The sequence below is a fragment of the Anneissia japonica genome, unplaced genomic scaffold, assembly GCF_011630105.1.
Source record: "Anneissia japonica isolate Jap-2015-1 unplaced genomic scaffold, ASM1163010v1 scaffold695_len1296351_cov181, whole genome shotgun sequence".
Taxonomy (NCBI): domain Eukaryota; kingdom Metazoa; phylum Echinodermata; class Crinoidea; order Comatulida; family Comatulidae; genus Anneissia; species Anneissia japonica.
The window spans coordinates 188,888-212,244 of NW_022740852.1; the positions used below are offsets into that span (position 1 = coordinate 188,888).

At 32.3% G+C, this 23,357-nt stretch overlaps 1 protein-coding gene across 1 annotated transcript; it reads right to left on the reverse strand.

Moving 5' to 3' along the window:
* Positions 1-347: 347 nt before the first annotated feature.
* On the reverse strand, positions 348-23,009 carry LOC117118401 (sine oculis-binding protein homolog A-like). The gene is made up of 4 exons (XM_033262982.1): positions 22,644-23,009; positions 7,129-7,249; positions 4,119-4,304; positions 348-2,960 (listed from the first exon to the last, which is right to left on the reverse strand). The coding sequence occupies exons 1-4, from the start codon at positions 22,830-22,832 to the stop codon at positions 1,147-1,149; spliced, it is 2,310 nt and encodes a 769-aa protein (XP_033118873.1). The 5' UTR covers positions 22,833-23,009; the 3' UTR covers positions 348-1,146.
* Positions 23,010-23,357: the final 348 nt, after the last annotated feature.

Here is a 23,357-nt window from a genome sequence, read left to right on the forward strand (position 1 = left end):
TCAAATTGATGGTAAGAATGAATGCCCTACAGTTGAGCCATTACTCATAATGAAAAAAGCATTATCATCAAATTGATGATGATAAGAAGGAATGACCTATAGTAGATGGAAAGCATTAACAGTCATATTTTAAAAGTTAGCCTAACAGGTTCACACTTGTACGCAATGTTAATATTAGAGCACATCAGAGAATGACAACTGATAACTTATTTCAGCATGTATAAAGATGGTTCATCACACCTACCATCTCCCCCACTTCCACCCAGCCCTCACCTTACAACACAGATAGCAAAAATTAACTACCAATGGTTTTACTTATATTCTCTTAAAGCTTCTTTCTCTTTTTAAAATTATTTTCATTCTTACTCAATAAGATGATTAACTTACAAAATTTATATCCACTCTTTCCTTGTCCAGCAAGAAATTTAAACTTGAAAATATTTAATCAAAAGCATTTTACTATCAAAGCTAAATAGTAGTATTCAGCAAAATTTTAAATAGAATGTATTATATCAAAAAGACCCACAAAAAAAATTGTTGGTTGCCCAAGCAGCAACATTCGAAATCAAGAGTGTTTCTTCATCGGAATTTAAAAATTATAGTCTCACACCTAAGTAAACAATTACTCACTTCATACCCTTTAATTGGTAGTCAATGAGCCAAAATCAAGTTAAGGTAGAAAATGTATTAAATATTAAAAAATGCTTTTCAAATACCAGGTAAGTATTTTGGGCTTAAAAAATTCACCTTAAAATTTTAACATTTTGTCGGTCAGGCCTCATGGGCAAGAAACATATATTTTATATGACTTTGTCTATGATGCAGCCAAAGACATGCTTATTATTATGCCACGTCCTAATCACGTGATCGAAGTGAGTACACTGGGTCCCAAAACTTGAAACTCTACTTGATAAGCATTATTTGATAAAAATCTCTTTAAAATGGAACCTGCCATTTTATTAAAAGTTTTAATGAAAAAAATAAGTCTTTTCTTAATTACATGCAAATAAGCACTGCTTAAGTAAACAGAATTTACTAAATATTTCTATTCTACTAAGCACATTTTATATCTACAATGTAAACAAGGAATACAACAGGTACTTCAGATATAAAATCCATATAATTGAATAGTAATAAATCACATTTTTATGTATTGTCCATATCTGCAAGGAATCGTTTCCTTTTCAACTTAAGATCCATGAGTCTATACACATCTGAATCCAGAGGTCGCTTGAGGCTCTCTGGTCTGATGGCACTGTGAGCTGCATCCTGTCGGATCTGTTCATCAGTCACTGTAGCACCACGGGAACTCCCAGAGGCAGTACCATCATGCAGGTTGCCTAAGCTATGGCTTACCTTAGATGCAAGTTTATTTTCTTGGTCCTCATTCAATCGGCTGAGACTCAAGCTCCGTCGAAGCTCATCGGATGGACTCAATTTCAACTTTGATGCTTCTACAAGATTAACTGCAGATTGCGACAGACGGCGCGTTAAATGACAGCGTAAAGCTTCTCGAACTTTGCTGGAACTCTCGGCATTTCCCATCTTCTCGCTCATGCCGTTTATATGTGATGTACTAGCACTTAACTGACGGGGATATTTTTCAATGAGCCTTTGAACATCGTCAGAACGATCTTTTAACTGCGGTTTACGTGGCATGCGTGGAATCGGCAATTTATTTGGAGGAGGGCGGTTGAGCATTACAAATTGTGGACGTTGGAGGGAGATGGGATCGATAGGGCTCGCATTTTCTACTGAAGTATGACTTGACATGCTCATGTATGATGGATGGAGGGTGTTTGGCATGTATGATGGACTGTTTTGTGGTTTTGGTAAAAGCTTTCTTTTTTGTTGTACATTCAAATGAGAAGCTACTGGGCTGTTTCTACCACTGTCAATTGTTTCACTCGGCTCTATGTATTCTTGTTCTTGTCGATCAACATGTTCTCTGCTTACTTTTGAGGAGGTCGGTTCTTCTTCCGGTACTTGGTTGTTGAAGGCTCTTTCAAAAGACTTTGGAAACTTGTTAGCAGGAACTGGAATTGGTATTGGAACTGGAATTGGTATTGGTACAAACACAGGATGAGGAACCATAATGGTAGTTGGTGGTAACAGAGAACACAGTTGTGGTGAAGATCTTTCTGGTCTATGTCCATTGGATGAACTCTTTTTACTTCTGTTGACCCTTGTGCTTTCAGATGCACGGTAGTTCTCTGGGCCATTGTCTTCAACACTCTCATGATGCTTGTATCTTTCTTGGTCGTGAGTTGCGTTGTTCACCCTTCGATTTGTATGGTTTAGATTTTGGTTGACAACCAAAGGCGATTGCTGTTGGACAAGCATTTGGTGTGGTTGCATGAACGTTGGAAATTGAAAAATAGGGGAGTTAATGGTCTGGAATGGACTGATCATTTGTCCCGGCATTAACTGAGTTGTTGGCAGTAAATTGAATTGGGTGTTTACGCCTGGTAAAGATGAGGTGAGATTCAATGGCTGACTCCTATACTTTGGACTTACTAGAACCGCTCTTCCATCGTTCGATTGTTTGATAGCATGACCAACAGGCTCAGGGGGTGAAGCATCACCACTGCCTCTGGGATCCAGCGATGATCTGTTTGGAAACTTATCCATATTCTTCCCATCAGGATAGACTGTGTCTGCATCATAGGGATTTGAGTTCATCTCGGTGGCAATGCCTTCATTTTTTTTGAACTGAGACAAACACTTCCCACTACAGAACTGCAAAGTCTGGCTTCCATTTCGAAATGTGACATACTCACAATTATGTCGACTGTGCTTGCACCAGTTACAAATCTTCTTATTGTATTTAAGGTACACTCTCCGACAGGAGGCAAAACAACGTTCGCTGCAGAATGCCTTCGTCTGCGTTGACGTACTCAAGGTAAAACACTTTGGTCGGTATGACTTGCACCAATCACACAGAATTCGATTATCAGGATCTGTGAAATAACCAAGCAATAACTAGTATTATCAAATAGGAAATTACATCACTAAAAGATTAGCATATTGAATGGTTTGACACAAACCAAGAGAAGCTGGTGACAGACAGTAATAAAGATTGTCACTATGCAATAGTAAAAACATAAAACTATGGTTAATTGATATCTGTAAATCAAATCGATTCAGAGGCCATTCAAACTTATATGGACTGAAGTTTGTCCCCTGTTCCTTTAGCATGAAGTGGAAGAGAGAGTGATACTCTAGTCGATCACAGGTTACCACAAGCGATTTTTTATTACCCACTGATACCTGAGCAGTGCCTTGCTGAGGAACACAAGCGAAATGTACAGTGAGGGATTGAAATCCTGACAGAGGAGGTCGAGAACCCAAACTGTTCCTACTAAATCACACTGCTTCTAAAATCTATATTTGAAGTCCATGTTTCTATTTCTAGTAGTCAAAGTTTGGAAATCAAATTTAAAATACCTCTTCCTTTAGGTACAAGTTATTTAAAAAATGAAAATGATTAGGAAACACATCTCTGAGTGTACAAGATGAAAGTTAATTTTGCGTATAGTTTACATCAACAGTGTGTTTCTTATGTTTTAAGTGCATCATACTGGAAATGAATTAAAGTATCGATGAAAGTGATAAAGCAAGAAGGGGCTAGTGACATTGTACAAAAACAAAATCTTGATTATTCAACTCAATTAAATTTTCATTTGCTACTTTAAGGACCTTCAGAGGACTATTATCTGTTTATGCAGTCAAGATAGATTTAGCCAGATAGATACAATTTTAATAATTCATAGTTTTAATTTTGTTCTATGTTTTTTTTAATGTATTTTCATGATCAAATGTGATACCTATTTTGTTTTATACATTATGTAGCAACTTGTTGAAAATGCCTAGTTTTTGTGTTGTATTCTATGTTCTTTTTTTCCTGTTATAAACCCAATTGTAATTTCTTCCTAACATTTGTTTATCCGAGTTGAAGAACATCTAGTGAATATTCATTCAATAATTTGAGTTAATATAAAGTTACATCTGCATACAAATAGTAGGTAAATTAGTATAAAGAGGATAAAAAATGTTATATATATGGATAGCATTTACCATAAAGGATTAACAATTTATCTTATATTGTAAGTTCTAACCATTGAGCGAGGAACTCCGCATATCTGATGACCCTGCAACCTCCTGATCACGTGAAGTGGAGACTGGCTGTTGCTCAGCAGATCCGTTTGATGACAGACGCGGGGATGCAGATTGGAGATGAAGAGAATCTTGAGAATTAGAATCATCTTCACGCTCAGAAACATTCTGGCCACAACGGTTTGCTTCTGCAAAATAGTTAAATAAAAAAAAAAACATTCATAACAATAACATTAAACTCATTAAAATTCTAAAATCAATTATTACTTGACTATCAGTAACATATTTTTAGTTTAGTAATTGAACTAATAAATGCAAAAAAATTATATTTTTAACTCGAGATATTATGGTGGCATTAGGTTGGATAATTTAATGAAATGTCCATTACCTTTCAGCAACATGTGCACCAACAACCCAAAAATATTTAATTTTTATTGAAAATAATCTTTATTGGACAAGCAGCAGGTTCAGAAAACAAAGAAAAAAAATCTCATCTACAGCGCTAAGTTTGGTGAGATTTGATAGCCGTCTTGTGGTTACTCATTCATTTTAGAGTAAACTTTTTCTAAGCAAAATACCAAAAATAGAAGAAGACACAGCCACAGATCATAACATGTTCTTTGAAAAGATAATTAGTGGCATTAATGATTGATAGTGAAGCACTGATTATTAGCAAAGGATTTGCAGCCTTTCATATTTCTGTAGGGTGAAAGAACTAGGTTACAGTTGCCATGGTGATATTTAAGTATGTGTGAACACATTTTCTACCTACAAAAAATTAATCATTAATCACGTTCAATTAATTAAGTGAACATGTAAACATAATTAGAGCAGGAACTTAAACAGAGGACATCCTTTTGAATAATTTGTGCGAATTTGAACAGAGTGATGAACCCAGGACATACAGTACAGTAAGACACAATTAAAGAGAGCTGGGTGACTACTGTATGTTCTGTATGGTGATAGTAAGCAATGTCATAGCTATACATATTACATGCTGTAGTGATTCTATATGGAGGTCATGAAGCTCATATTGTAGAATAACAATCTAAAAAACATCATTTTGAGTAAAAATGATCCGTAGATCTTACATGATCCTACCTTCACAGGATGATAATTATTAGGGCTACTTTAAACCCCAAACATACTGTAAGGACAGGCAAATCATGCTTACCATATACATACTTTATTATAAGTACTGTAATAATGCTTACAAATAAGAGACAAATAATGTTCGTCATTGCATCTTTCCAACAATAAATGCCTTCTTCTTGCTCAGGCCACCACCAATAATTGGCAGAAAGAGTCGTGTCGTGAAGTGCTCATATACTGTGTAGATGGATTCATTGTGTCGTTGGTTGCTCCAACTCAAGACTGCATTGTATGATACAGTTTGAAACTATTTGTTGTTGTGTTGGGTCTGTGTGAAAGCTGACACGATAGGTCTGCATCGGGGACAGCCGCATCGTAGAGTATTAAACATGTAATATTCTTATGACGACCAAAATCGTGTTGGGCCGCGTCGTACGACGTTGTCTGAGCTGGGCTTAACTCTCATGTGACAGTTATTTTCATGGATCGAAAAGTTACTTAACATGTTTAAACATTCTTACAATGACCTAAATCGTGTCGAGCTACGTCGCACGACGCTGTCCAAGTTAGGCTTATCTCTCATGTGACGTTTATTTTCATTTAGGAGGATCAAAAACTTACACAACAATATGTTTAAATAATCTTACTATGACCTACGCGTCAAGCTGCGTCGTCACAACATTATTTTGAGACTGCTTGCTTAATACTATGAAAATCTCTGTCAGATTAATCTAATAGTTTACACAAAGTATAAGAATCACCTTATTTATGTATCTGTTAATTGATGAGAACATTTTTTTTTTGCTCTATACCAAATTCAAACATTCAAGCCATGAAATTTGAAAGACAAGACGATTGTATTGTACACACATCATACGATGTGAAATTTATGGGCTGAACAATTGTATTGTTCATTCAATCGGATCAAACAGTTATCAACACGGATTTTAAAAAAATAATAATCTTTGCGACATTACAGACTGTTTGTTTAATACCACATGAAAATTTATTACTAGCCAATAAAGAGATTATGTATAGAATAGCAATGCAGTTATTTATGTATCTGTTAACTGACAAGAAAAATACTGCTTTTGTTCTATTTCAATTTTAACATTGCATTGGTTATTTAAGTAGGTCAAAAGTTAACAACACAGATTAAACTATTTTTGCTCATTTACGGTATGTACTATGAAAATCTTTATCTTAATGTTAAGAGGAATAAATTCTAATCATATGACCTTATTTAAAACAAAAATTAAAAATTAACATTATAAATTTTTTTTTTTTTTTTTTAAATGACACAAACCATAATTCATACTGTTAATTTCAGTTTCCAGAACGAAGAAATAAATAGCAGACAGCAAAGGGAAATCCTATATGTATACGCCTGCCAACTTTGAGCGAGTCTCATGCATGTGCATCCACTTTTTACATCTCACACCCACATTTATATTATCTCATGCATCATAACAATTTTATAAAAGATAAAAATGTATAGGTTGATTATACCCTAAAATTTATAAAAATGATATAAACTTGTCATTAAAATGTGAATGTTGGCCATATAAAATGATTTTGACGAAGCTTTACTGATTGATAGCTGAAGTCAGTAGCAGTTCGATCACTACAACTAAAAAAAAAATAGAGGGCACTCTATTTTGTGATTTTTACATAGAGGTGCTACATAAATATTTCACTTTTTTTTGTCTTGTGCATCGGATGCAAAGTTGGCAAACGTAATGTACCATACTTACCAATAAGGCCAAAAAAAATGTACAAATTTTGTGTTGGCCACATTTTAGGAAAAACCAAAAAATGGGTGGGTAGGTTGGTATAAGGAAACTTTTCTTTTAAACAACCAAATATATGTTTACGCCTAAAATTTAAAGCAGAAAATAGATATTTGTGAGCATGACTAACCTTCAAGCTCATCTTGCTTCTGAGAGAAGTTCATGAGGTGCAATTGGCGCGTTACAGACTTGTCCACGCCCTCGTATCCATAAATAGCGAGAAGTTCATTCATCGTATTCTGGGCGTAGTCCTGGAATTAGGAGAAAATAACAAGAAATGGCAATTAGTAGGCTTTACATTTGCACATATTAAATCTGATTTGATATGCTCAATCAAAGTGATTTGTCAACATTAATAAAGAACTAATTTCTGCAAAGAGAAAGAGGGTAGAAATTCACAGTACAGTCTTTAATAGAATTTCTAAAGTAGATATCTGAGTACTGTACAAAATACATTAATATTATTAAGCGAACATTGTCCACCTAACTGATAATACTGTAGTAAATCTAAAAAAACAACCACAAAAATACAATTTAACAATATTGAATAATAGCCTGAAGGTTGAAAAATTTCACCCATATTAAATGATAGTAACTTTTATTTTTTTGGTAAGTTTTTAGCAGGTTACAGATTTTTACTATAAAAATCCTTAAAATTCTCTGCCAGCCAAATTAAGTGTCTATGCCGAAAAAATATACATGCAGAATTATTTACCTGGCTGTTTATTGGCAAGGGAAATTACATTTAATTAAAAACTAATAACTTACTTAAATATACAATAGCAATTTAAATATTGGATTTTATTCTTAAAATTGATTACTGCAGTTTAACCCAGGCTGTTGTTTACCTTGATATAGAATACCTGAAATTGAATTAGGAAATTGTGTACAGTATAAGAATACAATACAAAACAAACACCACCTTAGAGCTAAATACCAAACTCATTATTAAGACTCAGACTAAGTACAAACTAATCATTAAAAGGCTTTATAGCATCTGCATATAGATGTAGCATACTGTAGGGTTACAGTTTGAATCGCAAATCCTCAGGATTATAATTTTCAATATAATAAAAAATAATATAAAACAATACAAAAATTTATATTCACCTTTTATTTAAATTTTTAAATTATTCTTTCAACGTCTCTTATACTCTTATCAATCTTCGAGTGTGTCAATTAAATAATAATTATAGTGTATTAATAAACATTTTGAACTATTATGATTTTCATGTCTTGTACTGAATTTTTAATGTAAAATATTAAATACTGACTTTTCTAAAAGAAAGCTTTAACTATACTGAATTGAAAAGCATCTTATTTCATACAGTACTTTTCTATACCATGAGGAAACAAAATTACAATAAACCTAAAATGTAGTTAGCACCGACATTCTAGTATGACAGATTTTACTCATTTTTTAAAGATTAAATATGACATGGTTAACAGGTAAAATATGTTTTCTACAAAACAATTTAAAACACAATGCATACAACTGTAGTTTAAAACTCTTAATTGTTTATACAGTAGTATGGAAAGAATGATCTCGCTGACTGAGTACTAAATGGTTACAAATTCCTAAATTCTAAGTATACTGGAAAGGAATTAGTATACCGGAAAGGGAATTGAGCGTATCCCTAATAAAGCTTTGAACCCATTTAACCTTACTAAACACAGGGGCATGACTCCATAAAGATGGGGCATTACTCTAGGAACATGTATCAGTAATCCCCCCTCCCCAAAAAAAAACATTGCCAATAAACCACTGTCGGATTTAAATGGGAAGGGAGAGGGGGAGGGACAAGCCGGCCTGGGCCCCCTCTAAACTTTTCCAAATTATTTTTTAAAAATGAAGAAAAAGGGAAAATTATAATTAACTTTACGTCTGAGAGTGCCATTTCCAGTACCATAATCATTTCGAATTCTTGGATCCGCTACTGTAAAGTAGGCCTACATGAAACTGCCAAAGTTCAAGTGTATAATGTTGCATACAGAATGTACAGTACTAGTAACTGGGAAGGCCGGAACCAGAATCATAATTCAACTATGTTTTCTTTTTTTCTTTTTCTTTTAATGTCGTTTTAACTAGACACCCAAGGCACTATAATACCAGTCTATAAATATCAGTTATAAATGCTAACTGTGTCCATGGTGATATTATACAGCCTGCCATTCGCTATAAATCATGACAGATGATGAGCATTTGATATATTTTATGAGTGGATTAGTGGATTGATGGTTAAGACACCAGGGTCCCAGGTTCAGGGTTCAATTGTTATCATGAGACACAAGGATTTTTTTCTTGCAACTAAAAAAAATCTCATTCTCAGAAGCAAAACTCTTTGCATACCTTGGTTAATAGTGAACTTTATTTTGGATAAAGATCCTCTAACAAAAAAGGCTAACAAAAAATAAATAAATTTATTTGTTTTTATTTAGCAAAATGGTTATGCCTAAATTATCAATAAATTTATTGAGAGAATAATCAGCTACACTGGCTTGAACACTATGCGTTAATAAAACCAGTGTTATTTGCCATAAACAATTCCCATAAACCGTGCAAAATTATAACGGAACTATTTACTACTACTCTCAACAGCGAGAAATAAACTGAAGAAATTAACATGAACTTCATAAAATTTATCATGGTAATTTATCTTTTAGCAATCAATAATTTAATTATTATTTGCTTGATAATATCAAATTAGGACAAGAAATTGTTTAATAACAAGTAATATACTGCTGATTTACGTAAAAATAACTCAAAAGTCCTATGGGGATAGATACAGCAAACTACTGTGATACGAGGCCATTATCTAAGCATGGACATGTACAGCATAATAAGTATAGCTTTTATGGTTGTGCAGTTAGGAAGTGCTAAAGATAGTTTGCTATTTTGGTCAAATATATTGTATAATCATATTAGGAATGGACACTGTATTTGCTGCTTCATGTCAACAGTAAAAAAAATGTTACTGAGGAGGAAAAAACCCTATGGTAGTGCAGAAAAAAATTAAAATTATGACAATGCTGATGGGTGATGACCCCAGTGATGACGACAGTGATGATGACAATGGTGGTGATAATGATGATGATGATAATGATAATGACAATAAAGCTGGTGATATTATTGTAAATGATGATTATGGTAATTAGAACGCCAATGATAAATATATGATAAATATGATGATAATATGGGTAACGATGAACATGATAACAACAATTATGATGATTATGAAAATAAGTGAAGATGACAATAATGATTTATAAATATGAGGATGATGAGGTTTACAATGATGATGAAAAGTAATAAATATAATAATTATATTTTCAATAAAGAAAATAAAAATTATTTCAAACACCATATCTTAAAATCCCTTGTGGGTCTTTCATGCACTTCTTAACAATAAAAACTACTAAAATATCTTATAATCTAAAATTTTAAGAAAGAGATTTTTCCTAATGGCCAAAGCATTTCTAGATTTAGATGATAGGCTTGTAGACCAATTTGTTACAGAATCTGATCTACACTAGCCAAAGAACACTGACACTCTATCGCAATGAAAGGCATTATAAATTCTCATAGCATCTGAATAAAATGGTGTGTGAAAATCAAAATAAAAATTTGAGGGGCAGCAAAATATGAAAAGGGGAAAATAATGAAAACTAATATTTTCTTTTTCCTTAGCTGCTTATTATGGAAAAACAGAATTGTCTCATAATTTGCGGCAATATTTAGACTTCCTGTAAGTAAACGCCCCCAGATTCATTGCATGTTTAATGTGTATTACCAATTACAATATTTCTGTTTACTACTGTCTTTTGAGTAGACATGTCTCATTAGAAACCAATCATATTTTCAATGAGACTACTGCAATTTTGTTGTACATTTTTTTTTTTTTTGGTATTGGTAATGGCTGTAGACTTGTATAGTGCAAATGATACTAGGTCTCTATGCACTTTCAAAAAATGTCCAAAAGAAACATTTAAGAAGAGAGAAAGAAAAAAGGAACAACAAAAACCATCAACATAAAAGAAAAACAATTACTGTAGAAGGATGAGAAAAGATTAGTTTTAAGTCATGTTTTAAGAGGAAAAATTTCAGGTGAAAGTTTATTCATTCAATAAACATTTATTTGGTAATTTTCTCATACAAAATAAGTGACCAAGGAACACATAGAAGAAAACAAATTCTTTCGGTGTGTACCCCTTCCAAAAAAAATAAACAAAGCCAAGCTAATAAATTATAGAGAAAAAAAAACTATCATTTTATTAAAATATCTACGACAATAATAATATTTTTCAGGTTTAGGCCTCCTTGCCACAAACAATTTTTCACTGAAAAAAATAGGGGTGGAAAAAAAAAATTTAAGAAAGGTTTTTTTTTAGCTTTTTTCTTTACAAATTAAAAAAAAATGTGAGTGAATTTATCTTTATTTGTTGCCAGATGCCCTACAAATTAGTCTGAAGTTGTTGTCTGATGTAAGATATTGCCATTCTATGCCTCTTTGGGTTGTTTTTATTCCATCTGATGAGTATTTTTTTTTTTTAATAAATTTAAAAAAATTTATCATTTTTTTTAAAAAGAAGAACAAACAAACAATTTTTTTTTGCCTTATTAGGTTTATTTGGCTACTGATTTTTTCAACCAATATTACAACACAATCAAAAATCATAATGCATGTTGTTGAGATGAAGATAAAAGAAGCTCTATGAAATTATAAATAGATCTACTAGTACTAATCATTAATTTATTAATTATTAAGTAGATCTACTTACTAAAATTATTAACTACAATAATTAAATGATATAGAAAGCTAATACCTTATTTAAATACAAATATTTAATTTTATTTTCGAGTTTATTAGTACAACATAATCAGTATATCTTTCAGTAAAATGCTTAAAATAAAACTGAAATGCTTGAATAAAATCAATAAAATTACATAAATAAAATATGTGTGATGATTTGACAAAAAAAAAATACTGAATTACAGCTGGCAGCTAGCTAGATACTTTTCAGTGATATGTACAGCTCTAGATGTTTAATATAGGATGATGCTATTTATAGCCTCACAGCTTGGATTCTTCGCAGCCATAGATCCCTCGGAGCAATAAACATCCTTGACGAAATACTGTTGAGACATGCGCACCGAGGATGTAGTTATTTTGAGTCTATATTTACCACAACCTTTGTGAAGCAAGGGAATTGGCTGTTGAAGCTTGTGCGTCAATTCCACTTTCTGATGACATGTTTGCATCTCTCTGACAATGAGTACCAATTATTAATAACAGTACAAGAAAATCATTATGCTCAACCTTCTGTCATGATATAATGACACTAACAGAATCTATCATGTATTTTTTCTCCTCTTCTATAACTTGACACCTTAACATTTAAAATAAACACTCTCTCCTCTGGGGTATAAAGATGCTAGGTGTTATCATGTTAACATCAATAATCCTTTATTACATCATGACAAATATTATTAGTATTATTAGTAAAACATTATTTGTGCATAATGACCAATAAATGAAAAGCTTCACCATCACTATTACCATTATCAAGGCAGGATTACTGTACCATAAAAAAAATACAAATAATATTTTTTTTCCATTATTATTTGTAGTGACAACAGAATTCCCACACAGTCTCACAGTCTCCTGATGAAGTCCCCTGTGTGGATGAAAGCTAGAGAATAAATTCCATATTGTTAGTCTTGAAAGTGCTCCTGTCATTTACTTTATATTGTTCTATACTGTATCAGACTAACGCGGCGATACTTTTTATTCAACAGAATTCCCATAATTACAATTTCAGCATTACAGTACCTTCTGTATTTACTGTACAGCAAATCATTATTTATTATTCACACGTCATATCAACACCATCCATTATTAGTATCATCATTCCCAGTACCACTAATCATTATTAATATTGTTGCCATATCATACTTATCATCCTTATTACCATTATTAATATTGTTACCATATCATCATTATTATCCTTATCACCACCATTATTAATATTGTTTCCATGTCATCGCTATAATCATTATCACCATATTAATATTGTGATTATTAATTATCAAAATTATCATCAACATTATCATTACGGTTAATATTGTTACCATGTCATTATCATCATCTTCATTCATTATCAACTTCTTTCGTACTGCTGTATCTCAATCATCGCTATCAACACCATCAATATTATTATTATTATTATTATTATTATTATTATTATTATTATTATTATTATTATTATTATTATGTTTACTGCTACTGATCTCAATAATCATTCCAATTTAATAATTTAGTGAACTGTACTATCATCTATTGTATCTGATCAATGCTTTAGAACTTAATTTAAAATTACTTTATAAGCGCTAGAGATCAAAAAATAAATCTATACATTTTAAATTTGTATTGTAAACTATTCTAAACATGTGATGTAATACACTCATGAATATTCATATCACATCAGTAACCTGAATATGAAAACAGATATAGAGCATCCTTAGTTATCTTTTACAGCAGGTACTGTTCAAAATCAGTGGAATACTAAAGATTGTATTAATGGACAGGATATGCCGTTTATCACATGCTTTGAAATGACTCATTAAGGATTACGCAGTATCAAATTAAAAGAAATTGAAACTATTGCACAGGGGGAGAAAAAAGGTCAACTAATCGGAGCTATACCTAAACAGGTACAAACAACAAAGTGGATGCTATAAAAATGTGAAGTACTGTACTGTAGTATTTGAAAACTTGTCAGATGCATTATGAAATAATAAATTTTATATTTGTGGAGACTTTTTGAAAATTTTAATGTACTGTACAATACCATCATTCTCGTTTCAATCACGGACACCCACTATATAATTCTATAATATTTTGTTTATTTTATATTTTATTATATTTTAAAACAAAAGTTAAATGCGGATTTTAGAATGCTTTTTCTTGTAGTTTTTTAATGCTTGATTTTTCATATTTTTTTAATCTTTATTTTTTAATCAATTATCCTGTAGGCTTATTGTTATAGCTTCTATACAGCTTTTACTGCCTTACTTCACTGTTTGGAGCATATTAGGTCCTTTTTTTTTTAAAGTTCATTCAAAACAAAAGTTAAACGTGTTTTTAGAATGCTTTTTCTTTTTGAATTTCCATCTTTTTTTTATCATGCGTACTGTAGGTTTATTTTGATAGCTTCTATATTTTTCACTTTTGTATGCTATATGTTTTAATGAACATATTAGGTCTTTGTTTAAAGAACCTAGTAATCCTATTAAACTGTTAAGGCCATCATAATAGTAGGTCAATGTCCTCTAACTTTCATACTGTATATCCATGTCATAAATGGGTCGCCTCACCGCAATGTGGCAATGTGTCGCAAACCTACTATCAACATAATATATTCAGCAGTAAGCAATTGCAAATCAATCCAATCATTTTATTTTACTTGCAACTTAAACTACTACACCTATGTTATACCATGTACAGCAATTGAGATTTGGAAGGCCAATATTTTAATCTATTTTTGTAACATTAGACTAAGTTTTACAAAAACAAAATCTACACAACCTATAATATCTAAATATACATATTTAACATTTTTTTAAACATTTTCTTTATGAATAAAAACTAGCCAAAAACAGGCCAGAATTTTGTTATTTGTTAGTCAACTTCTATGTTTCGTACATCACTTCTTACATGCAACTACAATGTATTATTTAGTTTTTCCCAAAAGCTTATGACCTGTCTTCTAAATATGCACAATGAAAAGAGGAATGACAAGAGGTCATTCACAAAAATGCTGACCAATAGAAAATAATTTTACTTTAAAAACCATTTTAAAGTACATATTTTGCTCTCCCTGATTGGCCAGTTCACAAAGCATTTGTGGAAATTACTTTTTTAATTTGTTCAGGTTGATGCACTGCTCTAACCAGCATTGATTTTTCTTCATAAATCTGTCCACTGAATGTTTTATTCGTACGTCATTAAAAAACATGAAGAACTGTGGAATCTCTGGTCACATCTTAAACAATTACGCAAGACGTGGCATGAGTGATTTAATTAACTGATTATTTTGAGCCTGGTCTCATGACAATACAGTATTTATTCATTCATGCTAAAAGTACATTTGGTTTCAGTCAGTTTACTTTTTGAAAAAATCTAAACAAGGTAAAAATAATACCTTTCTTGAAAGCTAAGCATACAAATAATTCACAGAATGATATCATATAGCCATCAAAATTTGAAAAAAAAAATATTTTATCACTAAAAATAGCATGTTGTAAAATTTGAAATGGATTTGTTCATTTGGAATTTTTAGCAAGGGGTCCTAGAAAAGCAACCTAGAAAGGCTAAGCTGTTGAAGATGATAAATGTATTCTTAATTTAGACTACAGTACACCAACCAACTGTGAATAACAATTAAAATAATTCACAAATTTAAGCCTTTTCTTAGGAGTCGGTCTACTGAGGGTGCCATTTTAAACATGGTCATACTGTACATATTGCATTGTTGTTAAGGTAAAAATAAATATCTCAGTAAGTAACTAAATTGATGAATTCTTTATGGTAATATTTATACTGTAAGTTGGGAAAAAACCTTAAAAGATTTTGTGGCAACAGTAGTCATGACAAAAGTAAATTTTGATCTTCATAAAATACAACAACAGTTTTCTTTCTTGCAGAATAAAAAAGGATAAAACTATTATATGATGTCAATTCTAAATTGATTGACTAAAAACAACTTAAACACAATAGGAAAGAAGAAAGGAAGTTTAACCAATACTACTGTATTTACAAGGAAATGTATGTCAAGATTAAAATCGACAAACATACAAAACATCCAATGAGAGTTACTACATCCTCTGCCGCTCATGATGAAGTACCGTAAATTAACATGAAAAAGAAACCAGACAAGGAAAAACACAGGTAATAGTAGCCAATACACATTCAATTTTCAGTAAGAGATTTTACAAAACCTGATGTCAAATTTATGCAGTAAAATACAAACAATGCCAAGTAAACACTCAAGACACTTGGAGTATCCATGTGGGTAATACAATATTATGCTGATATTGTGATTATTTTACAGGTAGAATTGTGATTATTATACAGGTTGACAGGATAAAGACCTATTTATTTTTATAACGATTACGATAATAAGCTAAAAAGCAATTGTTCATATAGAAAAATAAAAGAAATAAGAGCAGTTTTTACACTAGGACAATTCGATATTTGAATTGATTTGTAAAATTATTTTTTATTTTATATATGGTAAATCGTTATCGAATTATCCCAGTGTAATAACTCCTCTTATTTTAGCTTTTTATCGTTATTTCAAGTACAAATAAGCCTTAAAACAGGAAAATATTGTTAAATAATGGATCTGTGATACATGGGAATAGTGATTACTACAGGCCTGTATCAGGCCTGCTATACTGTAATGAATCTTGCCATCACATAAACCAGCAAATTTTCAAAATAAACTAACGGTAGGAATAATTAGCATTAGAATGTGACAGTAGTGTACACTGCTTAAAAACCATAATACTTTTACTCATAACTAGGGTAATACTTTTTTTATTCCAGGAAAACAACCCATCATTTCAAATCCTATAATGTTGAAAATACTGTATGGATAAATGTCAAGTTTTACAATATTTTTAACCATGGATTCTGGTTTTGGGATTACAAGCCTCATGTTGTTATTAGAATTTAAAAAGTTTCCTTGCCAATAGACCGATTCTGTGAGGTTTGTTTACAGCCGGTCATGTGACATACTGTATAGTGGGTAAAACTATGGAGAACTTACAGTGCGATCAGTGTGAAAGTATAGCAAAAGGTAATGTTATGGTTGCAAAAACAACTACCCACCATTAACGCGAGAAATACTGGCAAGGAAAAGCACTACAATTGTTCAAAATAGTGTTTAATTTACTTATTCTAATGTTCTGTGCTCTGTATACTTTGGAATTTATGAGATTTTTAACTAGCCTAGAAGTCATAGCATGTCAAAATCGCAGTTCGTCGATCAAAGACCCATGTGCATACCTAAACAGGGCGTAGATATATATGCAGGTACCTAGGCCTAGCATTTCTCGAAAAATCTCAACATTTGGGGTCAGTATCTTTTTGAGCATTAGCAAACCATTATGGAAAAATTCTCAAGTTCAATTTCCAATTAATTTGGTAGCTGGCATTCCAACCAACATTATTCAACATATAATATGTGCTTTACAGCAGACACACTCCGAAGAAGACATGTTTTCCTATTACAGAGCGTCATCCGCACTACTTGTTTACAATTTATACACATTATACAGTACATCATGTGACCAACCTAAAGGAATCGGTCTATTATACTGCAGTATACAAAAAATAAATTTCCTGTACTCTTTGCAACACCATGGTATTTTAAAGATTTTTGTAAAAATGGATTGTTTTGGTCTGTGTATCATTAAAAGTTGATAAACTAATTTCATCAATTTTAAATCAGTGACCCAATTTGATCACACTATAAAATGCAGATTGATATTTCTTGATTTACAGTATAAACAACACATTAAACTGATTACCAACTAAGGACCTATGCGATGAACATGAAAAATATGTTTTTTAGGCATCTGCTAATTGGCAAGAAGAGAACTCATTGCGACCTTATGCCCCATTGCGGGCAAAAAGGATTAAGCAAATAATTGGCAAGGTAAACACACATAACATTTCTCTATGTTCACATTTATTTTGGCTTCTAACAGGATTTTCTAGGTCCCTGGGGAAAATCAAGGTCAACTATAATACCCTAGGATCTGTACACTCATGATCCTCCTGGAAAATGTGCTGATCTAAATAAACACTGGTGTGGTTGAATGTTAGACTAAATATTAGCAAATAAAATCAATAATTATATGTTCACAAGGGTTTTTGATGGGGCGATTTAATACTAAAAATATTGTAATATTAGGGGAGTTTATTGTTCACAAGGGTTTTTAATGTTATTATAAAGGAAGGTATTTATTTAGGAGAATTTTTATACTTTTTAATGTAAAATAAATGCTTGTTCATTTTGTGTAAAATGACTAAACCAAAGTGGTCAGTCAAAATTGTTGTAAACAAACAGTTATTAACTTGCAAGCATGATTCTTAGATCTGCCAAACATAAATAAACCACTATCAATCAACTATTGTAAAAAAAAACTGTAGCAAAGTATGCAACTAGTTCACCTATTGCTATCAGGTCTGTGTAATGTATCTAAATAGGCCACACAACACATTATTAAGTTTGCTTACTTTTTTGAGGGGACGTTTATTCCGAGTGAAAAAAAATTAATATCCTGGGGCATATAGAATATTCAATCCTTCATAACAAATGACGTTCTGTAGAGTGTGATTATTCAAAAGGACGTTTTTCCAAAAGGGGCCTGTACTGTATAAATTTACTAAAAAAAGAATAATTTAAAAATCACAATAATTTAAGAACTTAAAATAATTTTTAACAAATATATTTTAAAGGTCAAATTTCAGTATCTTGTCAACCTTCACCACAAAACACAAAATCTGGGGTGAAATGTCCTTACAAAATATGTTCCTTTTTTTAAGAGTTGATGAGGAACTTTAAAATATTTGGTTGAATAATACTAACACTATACATTACATAATAAAAATGAAAAAAATGCGAAGTCTACATTTAAGTGTGGGTCAAAAAGAACTTTTGAGAATGGTGAGTTTAAACAGGTTCAATCCACAGAATCTACCTTAAATAAACTCATCGCTTTTATAATCTCTGTCTATAAATTTCTGCAACTTTGATCTTCGATCATCTGCAGTAAGCCTCCGAACTAATGGACAGCATTTGGGGATTTTATCAGCTGCTAATCAATACATTTATAGTAACAATTTTGGCTTTCTTTCATCTTGAAAGAAAACAACGTAATGTTGTTTTACAATAAAGCGATTTTTTACTATTGCTGTGACGCTATACAAATGAAAAAGAGATAAGAATGAACTGTTATGGTGAAAAATGATTTAGTTCAAGTTGGATTTTCATAAATACTGAAGACTGTTATTACAGTAATCATGATTCCAATTATCAGCACATACATAAAACATTCAGTTGAGCAATTGTATGCACAAGAAAATTTTCTAAAGGACAAAAGAATGGATTGATGAGACAGATTAAGAGATTGATCAGATTAATATATTTATCAAATTAATTGATTGATCAGATACATTGGTTGAAAATAATTACATCAGATAATAATAATATAAAATTATTACAATTTTTATTTACCATAGCTTTTGTTCCTTTTGCATGATTCCTTCCTTGAAAACAGGCTAAAAAATTATTTTGGATAAATAAATAAAAATATATTTCTAGGATAGAAAAAAAATATTTTTGGATAAATAAATAAAAACATACATTTAGGAAAAAATTTTTTCTTGAGATATAGGGTGGTCAGGCAATGCCTAGATGTCTAGATTAATGGACATCAACCATTTGACTGTGGATTAATCAAGTTCATAAAGCTCCTATAGATAACTAAAGCGATCGCAGTCTTGAATTATGTGTGCAATTGTTTATTATGCTGACGGGGATAGGTTCCATAGGTTTTTATTTAATTATTTAATAAAGTGCAAACATCACCACCAAATTGGTGATCAAGGCACAGTGTCAATATTCAAAGTGAAAATAATTAAACTTGTTCTAGCTGGAAGGCTGCGGTCGGTCTACATCAAGAACATTTACACTAATTCCCCCTCTGTGCCATTTGAATTCAAGAATGAAGAGGTCATTTCAGGTTGCTGTTACTAAGCTCTGAACTGGCCTTCCTCTTAAACACCAACTGGGAGTTTTTCTCCCTCTTCTATTTTAATCAGTCTCATGGCACACCTTTTCAAAACCTTTAATTTCCTTTTGTTTTTGCTTGTTGCATTTAAGGCTACACTAAGGGACATCCATTATTTTCATCATTTTCACACGCTTCAGAGAAGGGGAGGAGGGAAGGTTAAATGTGTAGGTTACTGTGATGGGTAGGTTGTTTGGAGGTCTATATATTCAACTTTTCAATAATGAATACATTGCAGGCATAATCACTTTAGGCCTAGGCCCTATACTTTTTAAATACTTAATTAAGACTTACCGTAAAGTTACCGTTTTTTCTTTATCTCTTTATTGCATACAAAAATAATATAGGTACTGTAGTATGCAATAGGAGACAAGTAAAATAGCCAGAGCTAATCGAGCGTGAGCCCCTTTCAAATCAAACATCTTATACAATACATATGATAAAATATATATAAATAGTATAAAAAAATAAAATTTAAAAGGCATCATTCTTAATTTTCATTAAACAAAATGTCTTTAATTTTTGAAACAAAATTTGTTCTTGAGGTGGTCTCTTTCAACTCAAATGGCAAGGAATTCCACAATTTAGCATCAGTATAAGAGATTCTGAATTGACCTAAATTGGTTCTGCAGTTGGGAATGGCTAAATTGTAATCACGGTTTAAGTCTTGTTCTATTTTGGGGACCTATTTACTGTATACTATAGGCCCTACTGTAGTATACATAATACAGTAGAACATGGTTTTACATTATAACAGCGCTTTTTATAGACACAAATCAATGTTGCTGTTGAAAAAGACGATTGTTTGCCGCGGCAGGTTGTTTACTTGTACACTATCATTTGACTCATCATATAAAGAAATGCCAATTGAAATGGTAACATTTTATAATGAAAACAAACTTACAGTATATTAGGTGTTTAAATACTAATGTTGATGACGTCATCGTCCGTATTGAAGGTTTGTATAAATGTGATAATTAAAACTTGATAAATAAAAAATGATTAAAAAAAAGCCTGAAATAGCTGCGTTCGTCGTCGACGGTGCCTTGCTGGCTATCATTTATTGTACTGTAAAACAAATTGAACCAAGCTAGCATTCTCTTTCGTCTTCTTTTCAATCCCTATAGAAGTACATTAACATCAAACACCATTTGACAGTACATTTCCCAGGGTGAAATAGAACTAAACAATTTCGTTCTTGGTCTAGGTTTATCCATCTCGTGTAAGATAAGGGTCACCTGCTAGGTCAACAAAACGGATGTTTTGATGATGAACACATTGCATTGTTGTATATAATTTTGCATGATGGGATAAAAAGTTACTCTGATATATTAAGTACAGAAGATATACCCTTGTAGAGGCAATATGATTGAGACATTTAAAATTCTAAATATTTATATGATAGTTCTGACTCTGGTTTTCTACAATTGAATGTATCACAGAACTTATGGACACTCTTTTAAATTGCTGAAACAACATTCTTGTGTGGATATAAGATTTTCCTTTGGGAATTGCATTGTAGACAATTGGAATGCATTCCGAAATGAAGTTGTAACAGCTCCCTCTATGTGTTCGAGAATAGACTTGATGAATTCTGGAAGGATCAACCAGTTAAGTTTGACGATAAAGCAAGCATCGAGAATTCCAGAATTAACAAATTTGGATCTAGACAATGAGGGCATTAGTCCTGCGTCAAGTACATCACCAAAGTAAACCTAAGTACAGTAACATCAATTACAGTACGTACCCCTCCGTCCGAACAGAGTTTCTAATTGTGAAAATTTGTAAATTAGAGAGTTAAAATTTTCATAGCACCTCAGTGTGGTAAGGGTAGGCCTAGGCCTATGATACAAAGTACAGGGCATGCAAAATACACAAATCAATGGTGATTTTCGAGGGGTGTTTCTCGAGGGAGAATGAATAGGCAATTAGTCGGTTTATCCAGGTAAGTATTCACGAAGTAGACACTTTAATTACCAGTTTAATTAGATACAAAATATTACGTCAAATTTTAATTTTTTATTTATTTGGTCAAAATATAGACTAAACAAACTGTCAGCAGAAAAATGCTATTAGAGCAAACAAAGCTATCGGAAGAAAAAAGCCAAGTTAGAAATATCAAGGAGGTATAAAAATATAGAAAAAATTTTAATCTGCAGCGGACGAATATCAATATACTGTAAAATTGTTCGGTCAAAATAGGTCTCTTCGCACAAGTTAGTGTTAGCTAAACTGAAGATCCTTTTTCGCTCAAAATGGCATCCACTGGAAGAAGTGGCATTCGCTCCAACTAGTATAGCCTAGTAGTATTCACTCTTATTTGAATCCGCTCGTAGCAACGTAGGCCTATGCTGGTTTCGAAACCATCGAATATTGATCCACCAAAAAATCCATCTCAATAAAAGGGCCATGTGCATGGGCCGCTTGTGCTCAAGGCCAGGACTGGACTAGCCCTGCCTAACTAAGCCAGGCCCTACAGTATGCCTACACAGGTCAAGAAATAGCTAGCATTGAGGAGGTCTTAATTAGTCTAAGTTTCATAGCTAGGCCTAGCCTACCTACGGTAGCCAGGAGGCCTAGGCTAGCCTAGCCGGGTCTTAGCTCTAGGCTAGGCCTAGGCCTATCCTTGCTAGTAGGCCTAGTTAGACTAGAGAGGCCTGTCTCTCTAGGGCCTAGGCCTAGCCATCACACAATTCATTACACCACTCAATGTATTACTATTAACCTAGGCTTAGGCCTAGACTATTTCAAGAATTGTAAACACGAAAATGGAAGCAATTTACCGAAACGTCATCTGGCCCAGTGGTTGATGGAGCTAAATCGGGTTCCTGCTTCACAACAACAGGCTTCTTTTTGACACCAACAACACCACCTCCGTTCGTGCTTGGACAATCCGACATTGCACTGCTACTCGACGATGAGCACACTCTCTCTTTCTCTTCTTTTGAACTTCGGTTATAATTCTCATCCATAGCACAGGAATTGCTAAATTGAATTTGACACCACAAAGTAGCGTTGCTTACTTCAAATAAACAACATGAGTGCTTTATTAATACACATGACAAGACAGCGATTAACAAAAGGCAGCAATCCAGCACATAGAAAAAAGTACAGCGTTAAATTTTCCCCTACATCAGAAGGGGTCTGGAATGGAAACGTCTAATTGCACGTTGACGTGAAAATTATTATCATGAGGGAAAAAATGTTTCTTTTTCTTGTGACGAAAATGATCCAATCAGAATTGAAATGCGTTATGACGTAAATAAGATGGAAGATAATTCGCAATTTCTAAAGTGTAGGTAGTGTAATAATGGCACCGTATCTATTTCAGAATCTTTTATTTACTCTTAAGATCTTGAATGACGTAGGATTCTGAGTTAACACGTTGAAAAAAAAAAAAAAAAAAAAAAAAATGGTTCCACATCAAAAAAAAAAAAAAAAAAATAGAATGGTTCCACATCATAAAGGAGGATATAAATGGAACTAGTGTTTAGAGA